The sequence below is a fragment of the Pelodiscus sinensis genome, chromosome 5 (genome assembly GCF_052426305.1).
Source record: "Pelodiscus sinensis isolate ZL-2025 chromosome 5, ASM5242630v1, whole genome shotgun sequence".
Taxonomy (NCBI): Eukaryota; Metazoa; Chordata; order Testudines; family Trionychidae; genus Pelodiscus; species Pelodiscus sinensis.
This window is the reverse complement of record NC_143056.1, coordinates 43,284,909-43,308,798: the sequence shown is the minus strand read 5'-3', so window position 1 is coordinate 43,308,798 and position 23,890 is coordinate 43,284,909. Positions and strand designations below refer to the sequence as shown.

Below are 23,890 nucleotides of genomic sequence, written 5' to 3'. Positions count from 1 at the left end.
GGTGGACATCTTAGAGATTGAGGGCAGGTGGGATGCACCCTCAAGCATTGCAGTGGTGGTGGCATGCCCTGAGTACAGAAGTTGTTTTGGGCTCTGAACTGTGGGCAGTGTTAGCATTGGGCACTCAAGCTGGAGGAATGTGATTTACGGGATTAAATACTTGAATGAATTGCAGGCTCTGGAGATAAGTAAAGTTAAAGCTGTCTGTTACAAGAAGATAGGACTTAAAATATGCTCTCTTATCTGTATGAAATGTTCCTTGAGAGCAGCTGGTTTGTAGAATCTTTGGCTGTCCCTGTCTAGCAAGTGGGAGTAGTAAAGTTTTGATGAGATTCTGCATCTGGGCATGGCAAGGCAGGAGGACATGTCATTTCTTTCATCATGTAGTCCCAATACAGTGTTGAAATAAATCTAAGAAAGGGCTTCCCTTTTGTACTGCCATGTTAGGAGCTAAGTAAGGCCCTTGGTTGTGGGGAAACCTGTAACAGGTTTCTGCCACCTGTAGCTTTTTTCATCAGCCTGATGGAGAGTGTGCAGAGGGGAGCAAGATGGCCAGGCCAGGGAGCAGAACTTACAAGGAGAAGGGGGGAAAGGAAGTCTGATTAAGTTTTGACTTGAAGTGTCTGTTTTTGGGTTTGTCCCTGCATTGATCTGCAAGGGAATGAGGCAAGTAATGGCCCCTTGGGGACCTTCAGGACTTTCCTCTCAATGTCAGCCGTCGTTTTCAATCACTCTCTCCCTCCCAGCCATTAATTTTGGCCCAGGATCATGGGGACTTGTCCATCTATCACTCCTAATTGACACTAAATGATCTGTCAGTTTATTGATGAACGGCAGGAGTGGAATTGTCACAATATATTTTACTTTCTAACAACTCCTCCTGACAATTTTACCTTGTCCATCTCACTCTCCTCACATAAATCTCCATTGGCCTCTCATTCTTTCTCTTGGGCTGTTCTGGTGCTAGCCGCCTCCATGCCATCAGCACGTGTCAAGGACATCAAGTTGGCAGTAGAGCTGAGGTGTGCAGGCCCAGGGTGTGTGTTAGGGGAGCTTTTTGGTTTTTTTTTTGTGTATATATTTTTTTAAAAAAATAGGCTGTATGTTTCAGGAATGATAACTGGTTCCTCTCCTCTTGTCCCTCTATGTCATTGCCAGGATAGTGCTCTAGTAGCTGCTGGTTACGTTCAGCACCAGTAAAAAGCCAAAAAAAAGAATGGGCAGAAGAGGCAGCATCAGAGACTCCCAGTGGGGAAGTAGCAAGTGGTGAGAGAAATATTTCCTATTTTAATTCATCACAGTTTTTAGTTACAGGCGGCTTTTTAGATCTGGGCCCATGTCTTCTGAGCCAGCAGTCTGTGCTGGGACAAACATGATTTCGGTATTTTTGTTTGGATGCAGAGAGAGAGAATGCTGGTCACTTGTATTAGATTCTTCACATTTAACCCTTCTCTTCCTGTGATGAAGCCACTCTCTCTTTAAACAAAATGTATGTTTGAACATCACATCTCCCTCTCTTCTTTTGTTTTTTAGCAAGAGGGCAACTTGAAGCAGATTTTGTTAGAAGTGATTTATAAAAGAGAAGTGGTTTAGACAAGCCAAGAAATATCTTAATATGCAGACTGAACCCTCCCCCCAAGTTTGCAGATGCCCCAGTCTCCTACCCTGCATGTCTGTACACACATGTCCAGATCTGTCCTTTTACCTCTCCAGTGGTGAAAGCCAGATGGAAAAAATAAACTATGTAGTGGCCTCCTGCTCTCCAAACCTTTTCTTGATCATTTGGGGAGCATGCAGTCTGGAGCACTTCCCCTCTCTGTGATAGTTTTGAGGACTGCAGCACCACCAGCAGAGAGCCTTGGCGAAGTCTTCTTTGTCTGTGTCTGCAAGATGTCTGGTCCTCTCCAATGACATTGTGTCATGGGCTTGGATGGTTGGAACACCTCCCTGTCTGTGGTGTGGTAGGCCCAGCTGGGCTGGGAGTGCCTGTTGCACAGTGTTATGGGCGGAAGGCTGCTTTGGCTGGGCTGGAGCATGGGGGGCTGCTTCAGCCAAGCTGGGCACTGGTTAACTGGTTACCCCATAAGCATGCTGGTAAAGTAATGCTGACCAAGTAAGTGGTTAGCCAGTTACCCCTTTACATTCCTAGTTCATAGAGGTGTGTTTGATAAGGTGCCATTTTGATGTTACTGTTGTTCTCCAGGGCGGTAACTGAGCAAAGAAAAATAAAGTGTGGATGTTAGGGCAAGTCCTCCAAGGAAAAGCGTAGCAACCCCTTTAAAACTATACTTTACAGAACCATGGAGAATAGACTATAGGAACCTGCACTGGCTGGGGCTTTCCTGTTGGAGCTGTGCTGCTTGCAGAATTGTGAGGGAGATCAACATCTTACCTAACACCCCTTCATGGTGGGATGCCTGTTACTAAGCCTCTCTCTCCTTGTTTTCATTCAGCCATTACAGCCAGATGTGCGTATTGGGAGCTTGGTGAGCATGATGTGCAGCCTGAGATGACACAAATGTTGTGTCTGCTGGTAGCACTGCAAGCTGCACCTCTGCTCCGCCCAGACACTTGCCTTAGTTACATCCTCAGGCCAAAGTAGGGATGCAGCTGCTCACATACATCTCGAAGCCCCACATGCTGCTGTCATTACCCTAAGCCAGGGTTTCCCAACCTATGGATCGGGACCCAAATATGGGTCGCCATTACATTTCAAAAGGGTCACCAGGTTTCTCCCCAGGTGGCTCTTAAGGAACCATTCACACATTTTTTGAATTGCCCTTGGTCACCAAGTCTTCCTGAATTGTCAAAATGGGTCCCCATCTGGAAAAGGTTGGGAGCCACTGCCTAAGCCATGTCTCTTTTTGTCAGCAAACCATGAAAGTGAGCAAGAGCACAAACAGGAGCCTCAGTGTAAGAGAGAGGCACATGTCCTCTCCAGATAGGTCATACTGCATTTGATTTTGCACGTGATCTCTGTCACTACCTGCCCTTCAATAAGCAGCAAAATACTTTTCCTGTTCTGTTGTCCCATGAGCTTTCTGTGTAGAGTTTCACCTTGAGCCTGACAAGGAATGTTACTCCAATTATAGCCAGCAGGGGGCAAACTTTACACAGGAATAGGCGTATCTTCCAGTGCAGCTTGAATCTTGCCCATTGACTAGATCTTGCCAGCATGGGCTGGCTAACTTGTTCACATCTTCTTGAAGTGCTATAGAGAATATGGGCAGGTAGAATCTGAATGCAACATAGATGTGTTGTGTGGGGTGAGCCGTCTGAGGAGGCTTGTTTGCTGGGTCCCAGTAGATGGAGGGTTGGTCACCAGATACCATGTTGCAAAGGTGCTCTGGTTTCTTTGCCCAGGAAGCACTGTCCTGTGGGGATGAGCAGAAGGATGAAGGAAGACAGAATTGAATATTTTTTCCAACAAAAGGCCTCTCAACATCAGCCTTTCAGTGTAACTCTTAACCATCATCATAGCTATGTGCTAGGGTCCCACAGAGGTTGTGGCATAGGTACAGTGACCATATTTTCTGAACCAAAAATGAGGACACATTAGCCACAGACCCTGATCCTGCTAGTCACGTCCCCTGACACCACTAGCCACACCCCAATTCCTTAGGCCTCACCCACTTGACACAGGAAGTCCCACCCCTGGGGTAGTATATCCAGGGTCAAGAAGGACACATGACCACAAGTAAAAGGTGTCATGTGACCCCTCTAAGAACTTCTCCCGCCATCTTCTACTAACAGGGATGGGTTTGGGCACCTTAGGACCCTCCCATGCAACTATACTGCAATTGCATTAACCCAGGCCCCCGATCTAGGGTCCCATGACACTACAGCACTAGCGGTTCAACCTTGATTCAAGATGAGATCCAGGATCCAAGACCTATTACCTTGCAGTGTAGATGCAGACCCATTTGACTCAGGACCTGGGAGTCATCTAGAGCTATCCCACAATTTCATGGGACAACTTACTTAGTCCTCTTAACGGATTATGCTTACTGGTTCTAATTAACTGGTAATCAGAGTGGGCTGGAGCAGTTCCCCACCTGCTGTGGGTAAGGGGCTGCTCCGGCCCCACAGAGGGCCCACCGCAGACAGGAGTTGCTCTCGTCTGGAGCAGTCCCTATCTGTGGGGGACCCAAGGGTCCTGCAGGCAGGGACTGCACCAGTGTCCAGAGCAATCTCTCTCTGTGGGAAGTTCAGCCTGCTGTGGACAGGGGCTGCTCTGGAGTGGGCTGGGAGCTGGCAGCAGCCCCAGTGTGACCTAATATCAACTAGTTGACTGATTAATGGGAATTTATATCCCTAATGAGATGTACTGCAACTGCATTTTTTGAAATTACAGAAAAACTGTGAAGTGTCCTCCATTTCCACAAGCCAGAATGACAATACTGAACTAACCATAACAATTACAGGGAGGAGAATACCATGACACTAACCCGTACCACCCCTACTTGAAAGGTACATTTCCAATAGGGCTGGGCTATTTTATATGTAAAGCTATTGAGAAATATATATGTCAATACCATGGTGGCAATGCCTATATATATATGTCAATACCATGGTGGCAATGCCTATATTATATAAATGATACCTAATAATAATTGCCAAATCTTCCCAATCTGCTTACAGAAGATTTGATCGAATTTAAACTTTAAGCTAGGATTGGGCCCAAAGCAGTCTGTTGACATTACCCAAGAAGAACCAGTTAACATTGTCACCCTTCAAAAATATAAGGGACCAGTCAGTAAAAGCCCTATTGCCTAGTAGAGGTAATCTTTGAAAAAAATTGGAGAGACTTTGAATTGACTTCTTCTTACAGCAGCGCTTTCTCTCACTGAACATGGGGCCTTTAGTACAGGTTTCATTTTGTGTGTCAGAATAACTCAGAAATGCGTTGTCACAGCTAACTCCATTCAGGTCTAGACAATGTGCAGCCTAAAGACAGAAGAACAAATCCCTTGAAGCTGGAAGTCAAAATATCTCACATCTCACCTCTTCACAGAGCTCACAAAGGGCTTGTTTACCCACACACACAAGTTATGACAACCCTCTCTGTAGAGAAAGGATACATCCTGCAACTCTGTGGATGTGCCAGGTGTTTTCACATGGCATCTTAACTCGCTGTTTAAATCATCAACTGCTTGGATGAGGAAGACTCACGAAGTCTGTCCATCATCTACACCAGAGTGACACAGTGATTTCACCACTGTGGTAAAAGACTCGATGTCTCTGTGGCCCATGTGGAGCAGCAGAGAGCCTGTGGCAGTCTCTGGTGGGGAGAGGCCAGGGGTGCCTCTCTTTCAGTGGTTCTTAAACTTTTTGGCCTGTGAACAACCTGCCTTACTGCAAACCTTTCCATTGTTAATTACATAATTACACCCGGGCCATTTTGCTAGTACTGCAGCTAGGGAGAATGGTTTAATTTTAGTTATTAAACAGATTAAGCATTTAAACGTTCTCCTGTTAGTTTATCAAACTTCATTTTAAATAAAGTAAAAAATTTATGTCCAACACAAAAGGTTTCAGTGTTTTCTTTATTTATGGCAGCGGTGGAGAACCTTTTTTGGGTTGGGGGTCACTGACCCACAGTAAAATCAGTTGGGAATAGCACAAGCAAGAAACAAAAAAACTCCTCCCAAAATCTCCAACCCTCACTGAGGTGGCCTCCAACTGAGACATCTCACTCCTCAGGCACTCCAGCTGCACAGGGTGAGAAGAAGGGACAGAGAGGACTGAGATTCAGGGCTTCTCATAGGTCAGATTTACATTTCTGGTAGATTTTATGGACCCACTTAGATTCTGGGGTGGGGACAAAAATGAGAGGCTCAGTATATGGGACAGGGCTGCCAGTATGTGGGATAAGGATGGGGTGCAGGATCTGGGCGGGAGGTGGGGTGCAGAAGGAGGAGACATTGCAAGGTCTGGGTGGGAGGTAGGTGCAGATGCAGGCTGGGAATAGAGCATCTGGCCAGAGGGAGTGAGCAGGAGCAAGGGAGGATGCAGTGTGTGGCCAGGAGGGAGGGTGAGGAGTAGACTTGAGTTAGGGTGTCTGGCTAGGAAGGAGGATGCAGGAGCAGACGGGGGGTAGAGTGTTTGGCCAGGAGGGGACTTCATGTAGGGGTTGGACCTCCCTGATCTGGCACCTTCAGGACCTGACTGGTCCTGGATGAAGGATGTTTCCAGATCGGGGGAGGACATTTCAGGCCCCCTGCTGCCCCCACCACATTGGGCTTTCTGGCTCCCCTCTTTTCCCCACAGCCCAGATGAGCCGTGCACTGTTTCCTATTGCCCTCCCTCCCATGCAACCCAGCTGAGTCACACACCGATTCCCTGTGCCCCCTGCAGCCCAGCGGAGATGTGTGCCAGTTCCCTGCGCCCCCCCTCACATCCCAGCTGAACCACGTGCCAGTTACCTGCGCACTGCCCCATTCCAGCTGAGCCACGCATCAGTTCCCTGAACCCCCCCTCACAGCCCAGCTGAGCTGCACACCTATTCTCTGTGCCCCCATCCCAGTCCAGCTGAACCACACATCGATTCCCTGCGCCCCCCCTCCCAGCCCAGCTGAGCCTCACACCGGTTTCCTGCACACACCCCCAGCCCAGCTGAGCCACGCACCAGTTTCCTGCACCTTCCTCCCTCACAATTTACTTGCTTTTTCATGCTCCCAACAGGCACTGCCTCCCACTGTTCCTATTGGCTGGATTCCAGAGCAGCAGGGAAAGCTTCCAGGAAGTATCCCTGCTCCTGCTGTTCCCCCAGCTGAGGGAAGGGGAGGGGGAAACAGCAGCGCAGAACCGCTTCTAGTTGTGTTTGGAGCCTCAGCGCTTTCCGGGACATTTCAGTGCTTCATGGGGACATCAGGACAGGAGATTAAAAATTGGGAGTGTCCTGGAAGATCCGGGGTGGATGGTCAACATTAGCATAGGGGGCAGTTTGTTCTTAGATTGGAATATTGATAGTTCCTCATTCCTCGTCCCTGCTGCTAGAGCTGGTTTCACACTTGTTAAGTGATGGGAGGACAGATTTATTGAATGTTGAGGCATCTGGGGTTTCTATACTGTATGTGCCCAAGCCTTGCAAAATGACCACAGCAAACAAACACACCCAGGCCCAAAGAGTTCTGCCTGCCCACTCTTTCCTGTAAAGCTGGTGGAAACGTCCAACAATCTGAATTTCACTTGCCCATCAAATATCCAGTGTGGCCACCTGCCTCCAATCATCCCCAGCAGCCCTTGCCATCAGATTCAGGATCCATTCTTTCCCTGAACAATGCCTTAGTATACCTGACAGGTCATCATAATTGTTTCCCTTATTCTTACCTAGCTACGCAACACTCCTGCCTCCCCAGGATAAAAGGTGTTCCTGTGGCAGGCTGACCTCTGGTGCTCAGCTGTAGCTCAGGAGCATGCTGTCCTGCAGAACAAGTGTAACTAGGGTCCTCCATGAGCTATGGACATTAAATGATTTCAAGGACATTTCCCCCCATTCATCCCAGTTATGTCCCCTGCTAAAATAGGTTAACGGTGTCTAATTAACCACTGAACATTGTCATGCTGCATAAAGATAGCATCCTCGCTGTTCTCTGAGCCCTGCCACTTTATCTCCATTTAGATCTCCATAGTATTCCATTAAATGAGAGAGAAACAGTTTAACAGAGATGATGTCTACATTAAAACTGTCTTTCACTCTTCAGCACAAAGCTTGCAAGAGGCTCTGTAGCAACTCAGTCACATTTCTGTGGGGGCTGAGTCACTTCCTCATCTAAGTTCTTTGGAGACAAAGGGGTTCTTACTGGTAGTATAGAATGAGACAAAAAGACATTTACTGAACAGGTGCAGATCTGTCTCCCTTTTCACAGCAGGTGGATGGGACAGAGGGTAGATGGATGCAGGAGTGTGTTATAGTTCTGAGATCTGTTATGCAGCCCTGCTGCCATTTTTTCTTCCATCAGTTCCTTTAAAACCAGGGATTGACAACTGGCCAGAGCTGAAGAGAATATTGCAGGGATACTGAGTGAATGTGGGAGTCGTGGCAGCTCCTATGTGAAGAGTTTGAGCTGAGCTGGCCAAATTACTAGGTTAGCCCATCCTGTGGTGCCCCTGGAAAGAAATTGGTTTGATCACAAAATGTTAGAGTGGGAGAGAATGAAGATGCAGGTGTCCAGTTGCCCCAGCATTGAATAACTTCTAAATTTACCTTGCTGGATAGCTAGAAATAGCTGGCTGAGCTGAGGTCTGTTTCACAGGAGCTAGTGATTTGTGGTATTTTAATACACCTGAATGAGAAATAGTTCTGTCTAAATATTGCCTCACTTGCATTGTTCTGAGTGAGTGTATCTGAATGGGTGAATCTACAGCTACCCATTCTGTATGTGTTTGATGCCCTCCTTGTGCCATGCTTTTGTTGCTGGAGGGGGAGGAACTGGTAAGAGCAGAATTCAGTGTCGGGAGCTGCTGGGAATGTAAGATTAAATTTATAGGAAACCTCTCCAAGCATGGTTGGGATGATTAAATCCAAGCTTCTTGCTACTCTGCCTTAGCCATGGAAAACTGTGTTCTTGTGGTTGATAAAGAGGATGTTGTGCACCCAGAGCATTACCTTTTAAGAAGGATGAAATGTCTGTCCCAGCCTGATGCAGTTGGCATTGAGGCAGAGCCAGTTTTCAGGATGGGGCACTCCACAGCGCCTAAAACAGAAAGATCAAATGCAAATTGCACATGGGGCTTCCAATGGCAGCTGGAGAACTAAAAAGTAAACAGGGATGGTTTCCCTGTGTTTGCTAAGCATCCAGTGCCAACAGGTCTGGAGGTAGGTTGACCTCCGATAAAGACCCTTGAATTGGCAACCTGCTTGTCCTACTGCTTCAGCAGAGTTTGTGATTTTTGCTGTCTGTAGTCTCTCAGGCTTTTCCTGAGGTGACAAATGTGGGTTATGTATTGGGGTTAGGTCCAGCTTTGTTGTTTCTTTTATTATGCATGTGTATCACCCAGAGGGTCCATTGTGTGAGTACTGTACATACACAATCAGAGACATCCCCTGTCCCAGTAGATTATCAATGGTTTCGAGGCAGAGGCTGACTTTTGTATTGCATGTTTGTATAGCATCTGGAAGGATGGGCCCATAATTTTTGAATGAAGCCTTCCGGATGCTACCACAGTACAAAGAATAAATAATGGTGCCTGGTCTCTTTCTTTCATCAGTTGTAGCAAGAGACAGTTGTGATGGACACGTTTTGTATATAAAAAAGCCCTTTGATCCATTCTGAGTTCCTTTTCCACTCTTCTATGTGAGGAGCTGGTCCAGTCATGTACATTTTCACTCACGTGGAGTTTTCTTGCAGCTCTAAACCCTTGTTTGGGTGTTTGGAAACCACCCCATTATCTTGGATGCTTTTTATTGGTACCTGATGCTTTATGTATCTAGATCTACAAGTGCCTCACTACAAACTGCTGTTTGCTTCTCCTGGAAGGTGGAAGGATTTGTGGTGACTTGGTGATGTGATAAGAGGTTAAATGAACTAGGTAGGTGCTGAATGGCTAAATGATGACTGAGGGGTCAGACTAGTTGTGTACAAGGATCTGAAGAGTGTAAACCCTAAGGCCATCAAATGGCTGTAACCAGGAGTAATGGGATGAAGCTAAGGAAAATATAGATTGAATATCCACAAAATATTCTTGCTGTCTGAGTCTATGATATTGTCCCCCCCCCCCCCAAAAAAAAAGAGATAAAAAGGCCCCTTTCTTGGAATGTTTAAATCTTGACTGGGCAAAGCCCTGGAGGATAGGCTGAATGAAGGATAGGCTGGAATGAAACAGCCCTGAATAGCTAGAGATGGATAAAATGGTACATAATTCATCTCTGCCATCTCAGATTCTTCCATTTGAAGTAGATCCTCTAGTTTGAACTGCTGATGGGCCCTCTTGGCTGATTTTTAGCTTTTCTTGTGTTAGCAGGGTGGTGGTAGTAGGTATTGGTGCATTGTCCGTCTCCATCCCTGTCTTTGTACACAGTTGCCTCCCCACCAAGCAAGCTCTCTCCTAAATGCTATAGTTCTGTTGCATTGAATGGCTGCCCTTCAGTTAGTAAAGAACAAGTTCTAGTCTTGCCTAAATTGCTGCAACTCTGGCCACATCAGTGACATTGTTTCGACTTGGTTTGGGGCCTGTCTACAATTTAGCTTCAGTTCTCTCTTATGTGTCTCAGAGTGAAAGCTTCAGCAGTGGTTGTGAGTGCAGCTGTCCTTCCTCTCCGTCTCTCCCAGACAGCAACCTTTTCTTGGCTTCCTCTTCTCAGTGATGGGAATCTGTGTCCCCTGCTCCCTATCCACCCAGGGACAGATTAGGCACTAAAGGCTAGAGGAGGCTTGAGACCTGTTAAAATGGAGAGTTGGATGAATGAAGAGAGAAGCCTTTCCCATCTCATTGAGCTACTTTGATGGGAGAAGCGCAAGGGAATAGTAGTGACCATGGCTTTGTGATGCTTCCTGGGACAGGGTGTGTTGGAGAAGAAAGTGCCTGTATCCTTTGTCACAGCGCCAGGAAGACACCAGGAAGAGGGGAGAATATTTATTCCCAGCGCACAGAGTTAAAACTTCATTCTGCAAAATGGCCAAAGCAATCAGCGAGTGATGGAGTATCTGCTAAAAAGAAACCTGGCATTTAATTAACTTCTCAAAGTGCTGGTTCAGCAACCTCCATGTTTTACATTTTGAATATTGAACAAGCATCCCTAATCGGAACTGAATTACTTTTGGGCTTGCTGGGGTGGAGAGCGAGAGAGTTGCCATTTGCCTACACCTCCCCCAACCCCATTATTATTATGAACTCCTGTTAACTCAGCTGGATCGGCCCTGATTTGCTGCAGCGACAGCATTTCTGACCTGAACTTGCCCAGCATTGGGTGGGCCCCCTGGCCTACAAAAACAACCAGACAATATTTGTCTATGGCTGAGGTCAGGAGGGACATATTGGTCTCTCAGGAATGTAGCCCCGGAACTAGCATGACTTTTTTTTTCCGATCCCTCAGGAGTTGGCCTTTGAGTACAGGAAGCTTTACCTGCAGCTAATGCGCAATGGGAACAAAAGAATTTAGGAGAACCTCAAAGAGCAGTGTGTTGCTAACCTTACTGGTGTGTTGCTAACCTGCCTCTCTCGACCAAGTTTGCTGTAGTTTCTTTGTATGCAGGGGGCCAACATCCACCTGTGTGTACCTTTCAAAGGTGAGGCTTGTTGTATTGTGCTTGAAGTGACTTATGTCCCCAGGGATGTGTGGAGGCTGTTCTTATTCTGCAAAGCAATGTGTTGAAAGATGTGTCTGCCTCACCCTCTGGCCCTTTCTCAGCATGGGCTTCTTGTCTTACAGATCAGGGCGGAAAACTGCAGAAGAAGTAGAAGAGTAAGTTCTCCTTTTTTGCTAATGAAAGACTTGATTTTTTTTCTGATATGGGCCCCTAATTCCCAGTTAGAGTGTAGTATGGGCATGTAACTGCTGGCACTGGATTTTGAATTTCACCATGCTCACCGTCAGGGATGTAAAACCTTGCCTGAAAGTGCTTGAAGTGCCCATTGTCCTGAGGGACAGGGCTGATAATTTGACTCTTGTTCCTTTAGAGGCGGCATGCATAGTTGTTCTGTCATTCCATGAGGACAGAAAAAGACAAGAATTTGGGTGAAAAGTTTATCTTTTTTTCCAGCTGCCCAGGATCCTGAATCCTCAGGTCCTGCTGTCCACAGAATCCATGGTACACTCTCTGTTCTGAATAGTCCTTCCAGGTGGCTGCAGAATTAAGCTTTGTGAGAGCCACGCACTGAAGGCTTTGATAGAGGAGATAAATAGATAAAATATGCTTGCTCTTCCCAAGTCTTCCGCAGCATGGGAAAACTAGCGTTAGCGTCTGATGGGGACTGAGACTTCAGTGGCAGAGAGGGGACATGAGAATAAATACTTCTGTCGTTGAAATGGTTTTCCTATTGTGCTTTGTTGCAGTCACCGCCTCAGGCAGCAGAGCCTGGAGGGATCAGATGATGGAGGAGGTAAGGTTTCATCTTCTTAACTGCTAGAAAAAAATGTCCTGTGCTTTCTAGAGATCCCCAGAAGCATGGGCAGAATTGTCCTGGAGGAAGCAAACAGGAGAGTGCATCACATTGATGAGAAATGCTGGAGTAAAGGTCTCCTTTACTGCAGACCTGGAGAAGGTGCGATGGAGATTAGTAGGGACAGTATTTTAGGGAAAGAGGACGAGGGAGGTTACCCATAGACTTAGCCTTAGTCTTGAATAACGTAGAAATAATCAAATACAGGTTAAACCTCTGAAATCTGGGACTCTCTGGTCCAGCAACATCCATGGTCTGGGATATTGCTGGACCAGAGATCCCCATCTGGCCAGGTTTAGGGGATGGGCTGGCAGTGGGGAGCACAGTCCCAGCAGCGGGGAGCACAGTCCCAGCAGCAGCAAGGCTGGTGCATAGGAGCGCAGTCCTGGCCAGCAGGGGCAGGGAGCGCAGCTCCACCTGAGCCAGCACAGTGGGAAATGAACCCCATCCTGGCTGGAGGCAGTGGGGCCTGAGGCTGGGAGAGCAGCCAGATTGGCGCTCCTGGTGGTGAGGAACATGGCCCTGGCAGGGGTGAAGGCAACAGAGCCAATGGTGGGGAGCAGGGCCGGAGGGGAGCCTTGACTTCCCCTTGTCCAGCAAACTCTGGGGTTTGAGACCACTCAAGTCCTGAAGATGACAGACCAGGGAGGTCCCACCTTTACTTTTGGTAAGATGGAGAGATCATAGAACGTGTTTGTGTCTGGCTGCACAGGGAAGGAGGCTGGAAGGTCAGTGGATGGTTGGGGGAAGGGGAAAGTGTCACAAGTAGGTCCCCTATTTCAAAAGGTGATAAATTCTACTACTAAACTCTTCCTGTTCCTCCTATTGACACATCCCCTCTTGTGCCTCTTCAGGACTAACACTTCTAACAGCCTCCTGCGTGCCCCATAACCCGCTCTCATCAGCTATCAAATCTTTTACCCCTCTCCATTACTATATTAATGAAGACATCATGGAATTATTTTACTAAAATCTCATCCCCCTAATCCAAAATTCTGTATATACATGGGCTGAGCACATGCCCCATTGAGTTACCCTTTTCCAGCAGTGGACTGGCTGCTGTGAGGTACCCCAGATTTTTGGGCAGGCTTTATCTCTGCCAGGCCTTGTCGTTAATGTTGCCTGCTCCTCCAGCACCAGGCAACTAGTGTTTGTTTTAAACTATGTTATTAGCCAAGAGAAACAGCTGCAAAAATCTACAAGGAAGAGTTTGGGACAGATATTAACTTCATATGTCTAGAGGCCTGGCAGGCCCAGACACTCATCCACAGTTCCTAGGAGCTACATCAAACTTCCAGGCTGATTTTTTTCCCCGTTTTAATTAACCTATAAAACTGAGGGCCATAAAATATCACCATGAATCAGAGTTTAGCAGGATTGACTAAGGGTATGTCTACCCTGCAAAGTTAATTTGAAATAACAGCCGTTATTTCGAATTAACTTCAATAGCGTTTATACATGCCAATTCGAATTTGGTAAACTTAATTCTACAAGGAGTAACGCCAAATTCGAAATAGCTATTTTGAATTAAGTGCTGTGAAGACACTTAATTCGAAATAGGGGACCTCCAGCCCTTCCCAGGGAGCCCTGGTGGCCACTCTGGGCATAACCAGGAAAACTTACTCTCCTCTCCCCCAGCCCCAGAGCTATTAAAGGGGTAGACCCTGGCCACAGTGCCTGTGCCAGCTCCAAGCCTGCCAGCCCAGAGCCAGCAGTGGCCACCGGGGCCCCTGATCCAGTGGCCCCAAAACATGAGCCAGCAAACCACTGGCAGTCAGCCCTCCACCGCTCCCCAGGAGCAGTCTGCCAGTTCCCAGGAGCCTGACAGGGGCTGGAGAAGGCGGGCGCCTGCCTGGTCCTGGGTGGAGATCATGGACTTTATTCAGGTTTGGGGGGGATTCCCCCAATGTCCATGATCTCCACATTAGACGGAGGAATGCAGCCATCTATGGCACGATAGCTGCCAGCCTGGCCACCAAAGGCCACATGTGAACCCAGGAGCAGGTTTGCATGAAAGTCAAGTTGGTCGGATGAGACCTCCAACCATGAGCCCTGAGCTTCCCCACCCCATTCTTCCCCTTGCTTCCCCCTTCCAGCTCACTCCTCCCAGGCTTCCCCCTCCCCTCTCCCACCCTCTCTCTTCCCTTCTCCCACCTCCTTTTCCCAATCTCCCCAGAGGTTCATCCCCCCCCCCCAGTTTTGTTCAATAAACCCAGTTTCTATTTTTGAACATATGTGTCTTTTATTTGACATCAGGGCTAGGGAGGGGTAAATGGAAGGACGTGAGGGAGGAATGGGGCACGAGCCCCCAGTGGAGAGGACTGGGGAGGCTCTGAGGGCTCCTCGGGGTGGACGCTCTCCCTCAGGGCCTCCTGGATCCTGACAGCCCCCTGATGGACCCCTTGGATGGCAGCCTGCAGCAAGTGCAGCCGGGCTGATGGCAACAACCCCACGAAACGCACCAGCATGCCCAGGGGCGGCTCTGGCTCTATGTGGCCAAGTGCTGTGGTGTCCTGAGTTCGGGCAGTCAGGGCACTCCAAGACAGGACTGCTTTGCTGTCCCTTATCGAGGTAGACAAGCAAGTGAGGAACCCTGAGAACTGTCTGTCCGGGGTAGGGGTAGGGTCCCTTTAAACACGGAGCTCAGTTAACCTCAGGCAGCAGCTCTACACACTAAGTCCTAACCTGATGCCCTGCTGGCACTTATTCCGGCCAGCCTTAACTTCGGTTCAGGGTCCACTCAGTGTGGACGTGCTATTTCGAAATAGCAAAACGCTATTTTGAAAGGCTACGTCTACATTGGCCCCTTTTCCGGAAGGGGCATGTTAATTTCAGAGATGGTAATAGGGAAATCCACGGGGGATTTAAATATCCCCCGCGGCATTTAAATAAAAATGTCCGCCGCTTTTTTCCGGCTTTTAGAAAAGCCGGAAAAGAGCGTCTACACTGGCCCCGATCCTCCGGAAAAAGCACCCTTTTCCGGAGGATCTTATTCCTATTTCAAAGTAGATGGCCTTGACCACAGCAAAGCGCCAATCAGTGGGGCGCCCGGGTGGCTGGGAGCGTTCGTGCCCTGGCAGTGCCCCGCGCCCCACTCCCGGAAGCAACCCCCCTGGCAGCGTGTAGTACGGCGGGGACAGACCGACCCCTCCGGTGCGGGGCGCTTTCGCCTCCTCTCTCCCCCCCCTTTGTCCCTGGGGCGGCCCATCCCCTCCTTGCAGCCCCCCTCCCCCTCCGGCGCAGTGGCCGACGAGTGCTATACCTGCATGAGCACCGCTCCGACGGTGGATCTCCCCACGCCGAACTGGTTCCCGACGAATCGGTAGCTGTCCGGCGTGGAGCGCTTCCAGACGGCGATGGCCACCCGCTTCTGGAGGGGGATGGTGGGCCTCATGCGAGTGTCCCTTCTGCGCAGAGCAGGGGCGAGCCACTCGCAGAGCTCCAGGAAGGTGTCCCTCCTCATCCTGAAGTTCTGGGTCCACTGTCGGTCTTCCCAGCACTCCAGGACGATGCGGTCTCACCAGTCGCTGCTGGTGTCCAGACGCCAGATGCGGCGGGGCATGTCGGTGCTGGGGCGCCGCCGCGGCTCCTCCACGGCCCCCAGGGCAGCCAAACGGAGAGGCAGGGGGCTGACCTGCACCAGGTGGTGCCAGGCAGCCTCGAGCCATTGCTGGCAGGCTTGCAGCAGCAAGTCCAGAAAGTGCACCAGAAGGTGCAGGGCGAGCTCTGGCTCCATGTTGCCATCTGCGGCGGCGTCCCCGAAGGGAAGCACCGACACACACGGGCGCAGAGATCAACGCTTTGCTGTCCCTCGGCGAGGTTGGCAAGCAAGCAGGAAAAGCTGAGAACCGGCTGTCCGGGGGGGTCCCTTTAAGCACAAGCCTCAAGTAGCCTCAGACAGCAGCCACACAAAGCAACTACTGACCTGATGCCCTGCCAGAACCGGTTTCAGCCGCCCTTAAATGCCCCCCTGCATCCAATCAGTGTGGACGCGCTAGTTCGAATTAGCAAAACGCTAATTCAAACTAGTTTTTAGTTCTAGATGCGTTAGTTGGAATTAGCTTAGTTCGAATTAACTAATTCGAACTAAGTTAGTTCGAATTAGCGCTGTAGTGTAGACGTACCCTCTGAGATCTCAGCAATTCCAGTGAAGGAAAGTGGATGGTTTAAAAACAAAATCCCACCTAAAGTAAAATGACTATGTTGAATAAACAGTCCTGGAAGAATAAATAATACACAGTGTGAAAGAAGTATGGAATAGCACAGATATCTAATATAGCCATGCACTGAATTGAATTACTGCCCCAGACATATTGGTATACCTAATACAAACCTATATTTTGGCTTATGCCATTTAATACAGCATTATGGCTGGGACTTTAAATACCTCAAAGTCAAAATCTTGGCTTTTAGTTTCCCAAGGAATGTGCTGTGGTCTTTTTATGTTGCATATGGTGTTGGCTTGTTATTCCTTAATGTGACTAGCTAGGGTTGCCTAATAATTGTTGCTGTTAAACCATGTATTTGAATCTTCTGTATGTAATGTATTAGAAATGTCAGTCATAATGTTGCATTAACATTATTTATCTTCTGTGCCACCCTTTTATTTTAATAATCAGCTGCAGACTTAGAAAAGAACATTGTGTTCAATAACACTTTTGGTATCTAGGCACATTTTATTACTTACTTATTCATACTGCGGTTGTGTCCAGTAACATCAGGTAACAATCACGGCCTCGTTGCAGTAGATGACATAAAGACACAGTCTCCACCACCAAGAATCGCCAAACTGTCCAGGGAAGGATGGGGGAAGGGGTTAGGAAGAAGGCAATATAATCAAATAGAAACTATATTGATCAAATAAATATGGATTTCCCCAACTGCCATTCCACCTAATTATGTAATGTTGGAAGATTTCATATAGGTGTTATGCCTGATTTGGATTCTTGGGGAAAGGTTTGAAATAGAAGAGATAGTAGCTTCACAGATTAGTTCAGGGTGAGCATACCATGTAAAGTATGGAGTAGAAGGAGATAGACAGAATGGGAGCCATTTCTGATTTCAGTGAATCTTTAGAGTTCCATAAAGAATTCCACAGCACAAGCCACACAAAGGCAGTGCAGTAGAAATGAGTGAAACATTACCAGGAGAGAGCTTATGGAAGACTGGGAAAGGTTAGATATGGCAGCTCTGGCTCTCTGTTCTGAGATATATACAGAAGTGGGCTAAAAATTCATTTTCTTTAATCCGTATTTCTCGAGCCATTTTCCTGGTCTTTCTTTCTCACTGAGAACTATTCCAGGAGAAGTGATGCTTGTGAAAAGAAGCCTATTTTAAAAAAAATGTTTTTGAGAGCCAAGAAATGTATCTGACAAAAAGCATCATCTTCCGATTTTAACTCAAAATCGTGGGAACTTTTTTTTGAAAAGTTATAGTCACCTAAGAATAGTGGCAGTAACTCCCCAGCTGTAACTTGTGTCTCTATATACCAATGTTGGGGTTTACTAAAGCAGTATTTCTCAACTATGGGTCCCTGAGATCTTTCTGGTACTGTTTAGGAAGGCTGCAAGCTGGTGGCTTGTATCAAATAGATTGAGAAACACTGTTCTAAAGCACCATTGACTTATCTAAGCTTTTGTGCAGTGCTCCAATGTACAGCCCACACTGGCATTTACATATACATATTTGTACATAAAATGTGGGCTCAGTAAACAGGTACTGCTCCTTTGCAGGTTGCAGTGTCTGCCTGAGCCTCTGCTTGTGGAGCTCTGATAAGAGAGCTCTACCTCTCTGCACAATGGGAGACCTGTTTTAACAGGATTTAATACATTGACAACCTTAGGAATAATAAACCTTCATGAGCAACAAAAAAGTGCTTAATTCCTAAAGGACAGGCCTAGTTGAGCCACTTTTGGCCAGGGGCAATTGGGGGCTTAATTCTTTATGTGTAGCAATCTGGGTGATCTGAGAGAGAGGAGTTTAAGGGTAATTGCTCAATTTTCTGTCCATGTCAACAGGGAAAATGGGCAGAAGTGGCTGAGCTCAGCGCAGCAGTGATGCTGGATGAGATGAGAGATGTGAGGCTGTCAGTGGAATTAGAAAAGAGCTATCTGCAGAACACTGTCTTGCAAATGTTGGCTGCTTGGTGCTAAGGGTACATAAGGGAGGAAATGGGTTGTTATAAATAAATTCACAATGAAGGGGGCACCTGCCCCTGTGTCATTTTCTCTGTGGGATGGGCATGGCCCTGTTTTTATTCTGCCTGGTATTTCACTTGTTCAATCTGCTCTTCATAGCCAATGCTGCATATGTCTGACCAATGCAGCAATGAAGTGACCATCTCCTGGACTGGGCAGCTTTTGAATACTGAAAGCCTCTGTCTTTCCTTTCAGAGATGGCACCTACCTTAACCAGTAAACCTCTTAGCTCTTCAGCTGAGAGTCCCCTCAATCCCACTTCACCCCTTGGAATTCCTTCCTGTTCTGCAGCTCCTCAGGTGTGATGCAGCTATGGCACATGGGCTGAGACTGCCATCTCTATCCCCTGGCCATGGCCTTCCATATATGCTGCTCCCCCATTTCAGAAATGCTCAGCTCTGGTAGCTCTGCTCCCCAGGAGGAAGCGCAGCTTCTGGAGCAGGGCCAGTGCTATAGGAAGGGGACAATATGTGTGGTTTTGAATGTGGGAAAAGGTGGCACTGTATGTAATTTTTTTGAGCAGGTAGTGTGTGTGAACAAGGGAGTTGAGTGAGATGAAGGGCTAACTGTGCTGCACATTCAAGCCATACTTACCTGCAGGGACAGAAGATGCCAGGAAGCAGACACCAGGCAGCAGTGACTAAATCAGTGCCATCAAAGTGAAACCCATTTCCCTCCTCCCAGGAAGCTTCCCCTAGGAAGTGATGCTAACTATGAGGCTTCTGCATAAAGTGTCAAGCCTTTGCAAGGGCTTCTTACCCACTGGTTTGTGGGGGCAGCTCCTCTTCCTTAAAACAGAAGGGGAGAACATTAAAAGATTAAAAGAAGGAAGTGCCAGAGTTACTGAGTCTTTCTCCCTCTGGAGAGCTGGGTGTCTGTCATGTGGTAGCTACCTAGAACCAATACTTCACTGCAATACATTACGGACCTCTTCTCATGATCACCTTCTGAATAAAAGGGATCCTGAATATAATGCCTGGTCTATAGTGGCTTTAAGCAGAACTTAGACCACAGTGCAAACCAGGTCACCTCTGCCTAGCAATCATTAATAATAAAATATCCTAGTTGCCTTCTTGGCTAGTTAAAGTCTGTGTGGGAAAGTCAAGGAGATGGCAGATTCCCATGTGATGTTCAGAAGGTTGCAATGGTGGAGCATAGTGCTGAGAGTGACTTAGTTTCCTCCTTGCTCAAAGATGTAGAAAGAGAGGCCAGGGAGAGGGAGCATCTAGAGGTGGAGAGCGAGGGGGGCAGGGAATTGACCATCGGTGAAATCGAGAAAGGGAGCAGAATTGTGCTTGACATGAGGAGCTGAGTGAATGGGCTGAATGGGGAGTGATGACCTGGAGCAGAGGATGATGATTATGGTTGTGTGTTGGTCTGTCCCACTGTGACTTCATGTGGCCATGCACATTCCAGTGGGATGGTACTTGGAGGTCAGGCATACAGCTGTGCAAGCACACCTGAGTTCTAACCAGCTACCCTCTGCTATTCCAGCCCTGGACTTCTGTTTAAGAGGGGCTCTGCATCAGGCCAAACTCTGTGTGGCAGTTTTGTGATGTGAATGAAAGTCCTCCAGGAATTGGGAGATTTCTTTGTGAGGCCAGTGATGGGCAAAGCTCATGCTGGCTTCAGGCCTGAGATTGGTATGGGCCAACTTAACCTCATTTTGGCAGCTGACATTACAACCTGGAATTAACTTGGTCTAGAGAAGTCTCCATCTTTTTAGCAGAAGTGGAAAGTTGTGTGTGTGTAACCTAAGTATATGGTAGAAGCCCTGTTCTGAGTAATTTAAAACTGGACAAGGCAGCAAATAATGCAGCTGTTAGGGAATAATCCTGGCCTGTTTAGGGATGAACTATGAACTTGTTTGGTTCTGGTAAGTCTCTTCCATCTCTAAATTCTGTAGTAACTTAGATACACAGTCATATTAGGCTTATGATTGCTGAGCCCATAAGTGTAGTTGATGGACTAGGTTTACCTAAAAGACCCTTTAAGAAAAAGCTCTTGAAAGATGATTACAGAATTGAGACACCATCATTTAAAACTGCTTGAGGCAAACTCCTTTGAACATTGCAGCAGTGGAGGGACAGAGAGAGAACCACGTAGCCCTTGATTGTAGCATCGTTCCCTCAGGACCCATCCCCACTCCCCCCTTAGTTTCTCATCTGATATGAGAAAGCAGCAGTAAGACTCCTCATCTGTCTCATGAAAATCCGATTCGGAATGGCTGTGATCAAACCCAGCTGGCTGTCAGCAGTGGTGGCCTTGTGTGGAGGGAGGGAGGCTTCTGAGGAGTTTCTGGATGTGGAAATGTCACAGGTGCTGCCGATCAAAGAGGCATTTTTTTAATAAATATATATAAGAAAAAATAAAAAAAACCTAAGGATTTAGCATAAAAGAAATGTAGTTTGTCTTGTTTTTCCAGTGTAACATGAAGAGGATGAAATAAAATCAGATACCCCTGCTCCCAAACATACTTCCACGGGATTGCTCTGAGAAGCCTCTTTCCCTGTCACATTAATGCTCTAAAGCAAAATCACTCATCTCCAGCATTATTGAGGAGGGTTTTGTATTTCTGAACTCCCTGCTGTGCCTCATGGCTTTCTAGGCTGTGACCCTGCCATTGCCTTATTACCTTTTGGCAGGGAAAAATAATGAGGGGGGGATGTGGAGAAACCTTTGAAAGGAGAAAAGTGGAAATCTCCAGGAACCGAGGCAGGCAGAATTCAGATGGGGCGGGGGGGGGGGGGGGGGGGGGGGGGGGGGGGGGGGGGGGGGTCTTAAGGTTGGTAGCAATATTACTATCATGGCTAAAAGCTTCTTCCACAGAGAGATCTTTGGCTGTTTGGGCCCCCTCATAGCAGTTTCCTGCTAATGCCAGCTGTATGTTGATCTCCATTAGCACGGTCTCAATTCTGGTCTCCAAATTCCTGTTGCTTCTATTGCCAGTGACTAGTCTAGTTATCCAAGGATCATAGGTGCATAGATTTTTAAGATGAGAAGGAATCATTAGATGATCTACTTTGGTCTCCTGTATAACACAAACCATAGAATGTCACCCAGCTCCTCCTGTATTAAGCCCACTAACTTGTTGGACTCTGCCTTTTTGCCCCCTATACCACAGTATCATTGTGCTTCTATCCTCTCCCTCAAGCATTCCAATGAAGATGCATGCAATGATTATTCCAAACTGGGAAGATACCATATGTCAGTGGCAACCCTAGACAAGGTGGCTACGTCTACACTGGCCCCTTTTCCGGAAGGGGCATGTAAATTTCACGAGTCGTCGTAGGGAAATCCGCGGGGGATATTTAAATATCCCCCGCGGCATTTAAATAAAAATGTCCGCCGCTTTTTTCCGGCTTTTAAAAAAGCCGGAAAAGAGCGTCTAGACTGGCCCCGATCCTCCGGAAAAAGCGCTTTTCCGGAGGCTCTTATTCCTAGTTTGAATAAGAGCCTCCGGAAAAGGGCGCTTTTTCCGGAGGATCGGGGCCAGTCTAGACGCTCTTTTCCGGCTTTTTTAAAAGCCGGAAAAAAGCGGCGGACATTTTTATTTAAATGCCGCGGGGGATATTTAAATCCCCCGCGGATTTCCCTACGACGACTCGTGAAATTTACATGCCCCTTCCGGAAAAGGGGCCAGTGTAGACGTAGCCGGTGAGAATTGCACTGGATTATAGCCGGGCCTGGGCCTATCGGTGTGACTCCAGATGCAACCGTGGTGAGCATCCTGGGAAACCAAACAGCACTACCTGGTTACAACAAACCTGAACTGTTTTCCACAGATTTCTTAGCTCGAGAGCCTGAGAAGCCTCTCCATCTCTTATCCAGTCCTTTGTCTAGTTGATAATCACTTCCTAGCCTGAAAAGATGAGAAAACAACAATACCATTTGCTCTTGTTCTCCTCTTATATGATCGTCTCTGTAAAGCTACTATTTGGCTTTGCAGTGTTAGGAGGCCACCAAGACCTTATACCCTGGAGTTAGAAGGCTCCTTTGTTATTGTGACTTTTCATAGCAGCTAGCTCTGGGGGTGTCACTATTGTAGACTCATATCATGGCTCTAAAGGAGATGGACTCTTAGTTTTTTCTCTGTGCTTTCCAGGCCCACAACCCAATGGGCCATGGTAGCTATCTGATTCTCTACAGCCCTCTTCTTTCATCCTCCCTACTGGTGACAGACCTGGCTCCTGATCAGCCATCGTATTGACTGCAGGTCAGGTACAATCCTGGAAATTGCATCCCAGTCAAGTGGAAAGGGTAGGGGTCCAGAGAGCTATTTTTTACCCTCTCTGCTTGCTTGCTGCTCTCACAAGAAACCTTGCAAGAGGCTCTGAGCTTGTTTGTGTGTTCAGTAGACGCTGTCTCTGCTCCTTGTTCCTAGTGGGTTTTGTTAAGCCTGTTGCTTTCCACTTTTCTTATTCTCCATATTTTCCATTTAGAGGGGGAAAAATATTTATCGGAATGAGATGCGCTAATTAAAGCCATTTTCTGGTATTTGGTTAATGGAGTGTTTGATGTCTCTCTGACAAGACCATGAAATGCACAGAGTGTCCACAGGGACGGAATTTGCTGAACACGGCGCTTTGTAAATGAGGGGACACAGTGTCGCAGCAGCTCATGAATATGAAACGCCCATGATGCTACCTCGGTGGACTTGGGAACACAGATGAATCCTGTCATGTGCTAAATGAGACCAATTTCTTTCACTTAACTTCATCTTCAATCAGACCTTCTTCCATTTGCCTGTTTAAAATTCCCTAAACGTGATGCAGAAGGTAAAAGCATTCAGTAAAATAAAGTTTTGCAGCAGCAGAGAAATTATAATTATCCCTGGTTTAAGTTGCATGCTCATAAAATGTAAAATTCAGTTAGTTTCTGTCACTCTTTAAGTTAGGAGCCTGTAATTTTGCTGTGCTGAGAATAAACCTGATATGAAGGGGTCAGCTTGCCCCTAAAGCTGCCACCTTCTGGGTAGCCTGCACTCTGTAATCTCCAAAGAAGCAAAGGTGTGCACGGCATTTTGTGGTCATTGAAGGCAACTGCATAGCTGCTGTGCAGAGCTTCCATTCTGAAGTGGCCATTGAAAATGTCATGTGACTAGGAGTAGAAAATCTTCCTTACACATGAATAAGGAGATTTTTAGTGTGATTCTCAGCACTTGGAGTCTGATTGCAGAGGGAATAGCTGGGAAACTCTAGGGGACCTAATTAAAAAGGGAATGTTAGTGGCTATAAAAGATGTATTTAAACTGAATCAGTGTTGGCACTGGACTTGTACCCAGGACACAGGACTTCCAGTCCCTGCTCTGCCACTGACCTGCTGCCTGGCCTTGGGCTAGCCATTTCGCCTCTTGGAGTTTGTTCTTCCCCCATCCACTCTTTGTCTGTCTTGTCAATTGAGCTTATAAGCTCTTTGGAGCAGGAACTGCCTTACACACCTAACACAACAGGGCCTTAGTTTCATTTGGGGTCTCTGGGTGCTACTGTAATACAAATAACTAACAGGTGCGTCTTGCATGTCGAGGAGAGAGGTGCAACAGGAAAAGCAACTGCCAGGAGTATGGAGGCTGTAAGTTAAATCATATT

General features: G+C 47.4%; 1 protein-coding gene across 3 annotated transcripts in view; it reads left to right on the top strand.

Annotated features, from left to right (window-relative positions):
- The window catches only part of IFT43 (intraflagellar transport 43), a 67,974-nt gene that overhangs the window by 29,710 nt on the left and 14,374 nt on the right, over positions 1-23,890 (top strand). For all 3 annotated transcript variants that reach the window (XM_075926852.2, XM_075926853.2, XM_075926851.2), the window contains exons 4-5: positions 11,375-11,407; positions 11,999-12,045. In XM_075926852.2, coding sequence (XP_075782967.1) covers positions 11,375-11,407; positions 11,999-12,045 — 80 coding nt within the window. The remainder of the gene's footprint in view (positions 1-11,374; positions 11,408-11,998; positions 12,046-23,890) is intronic.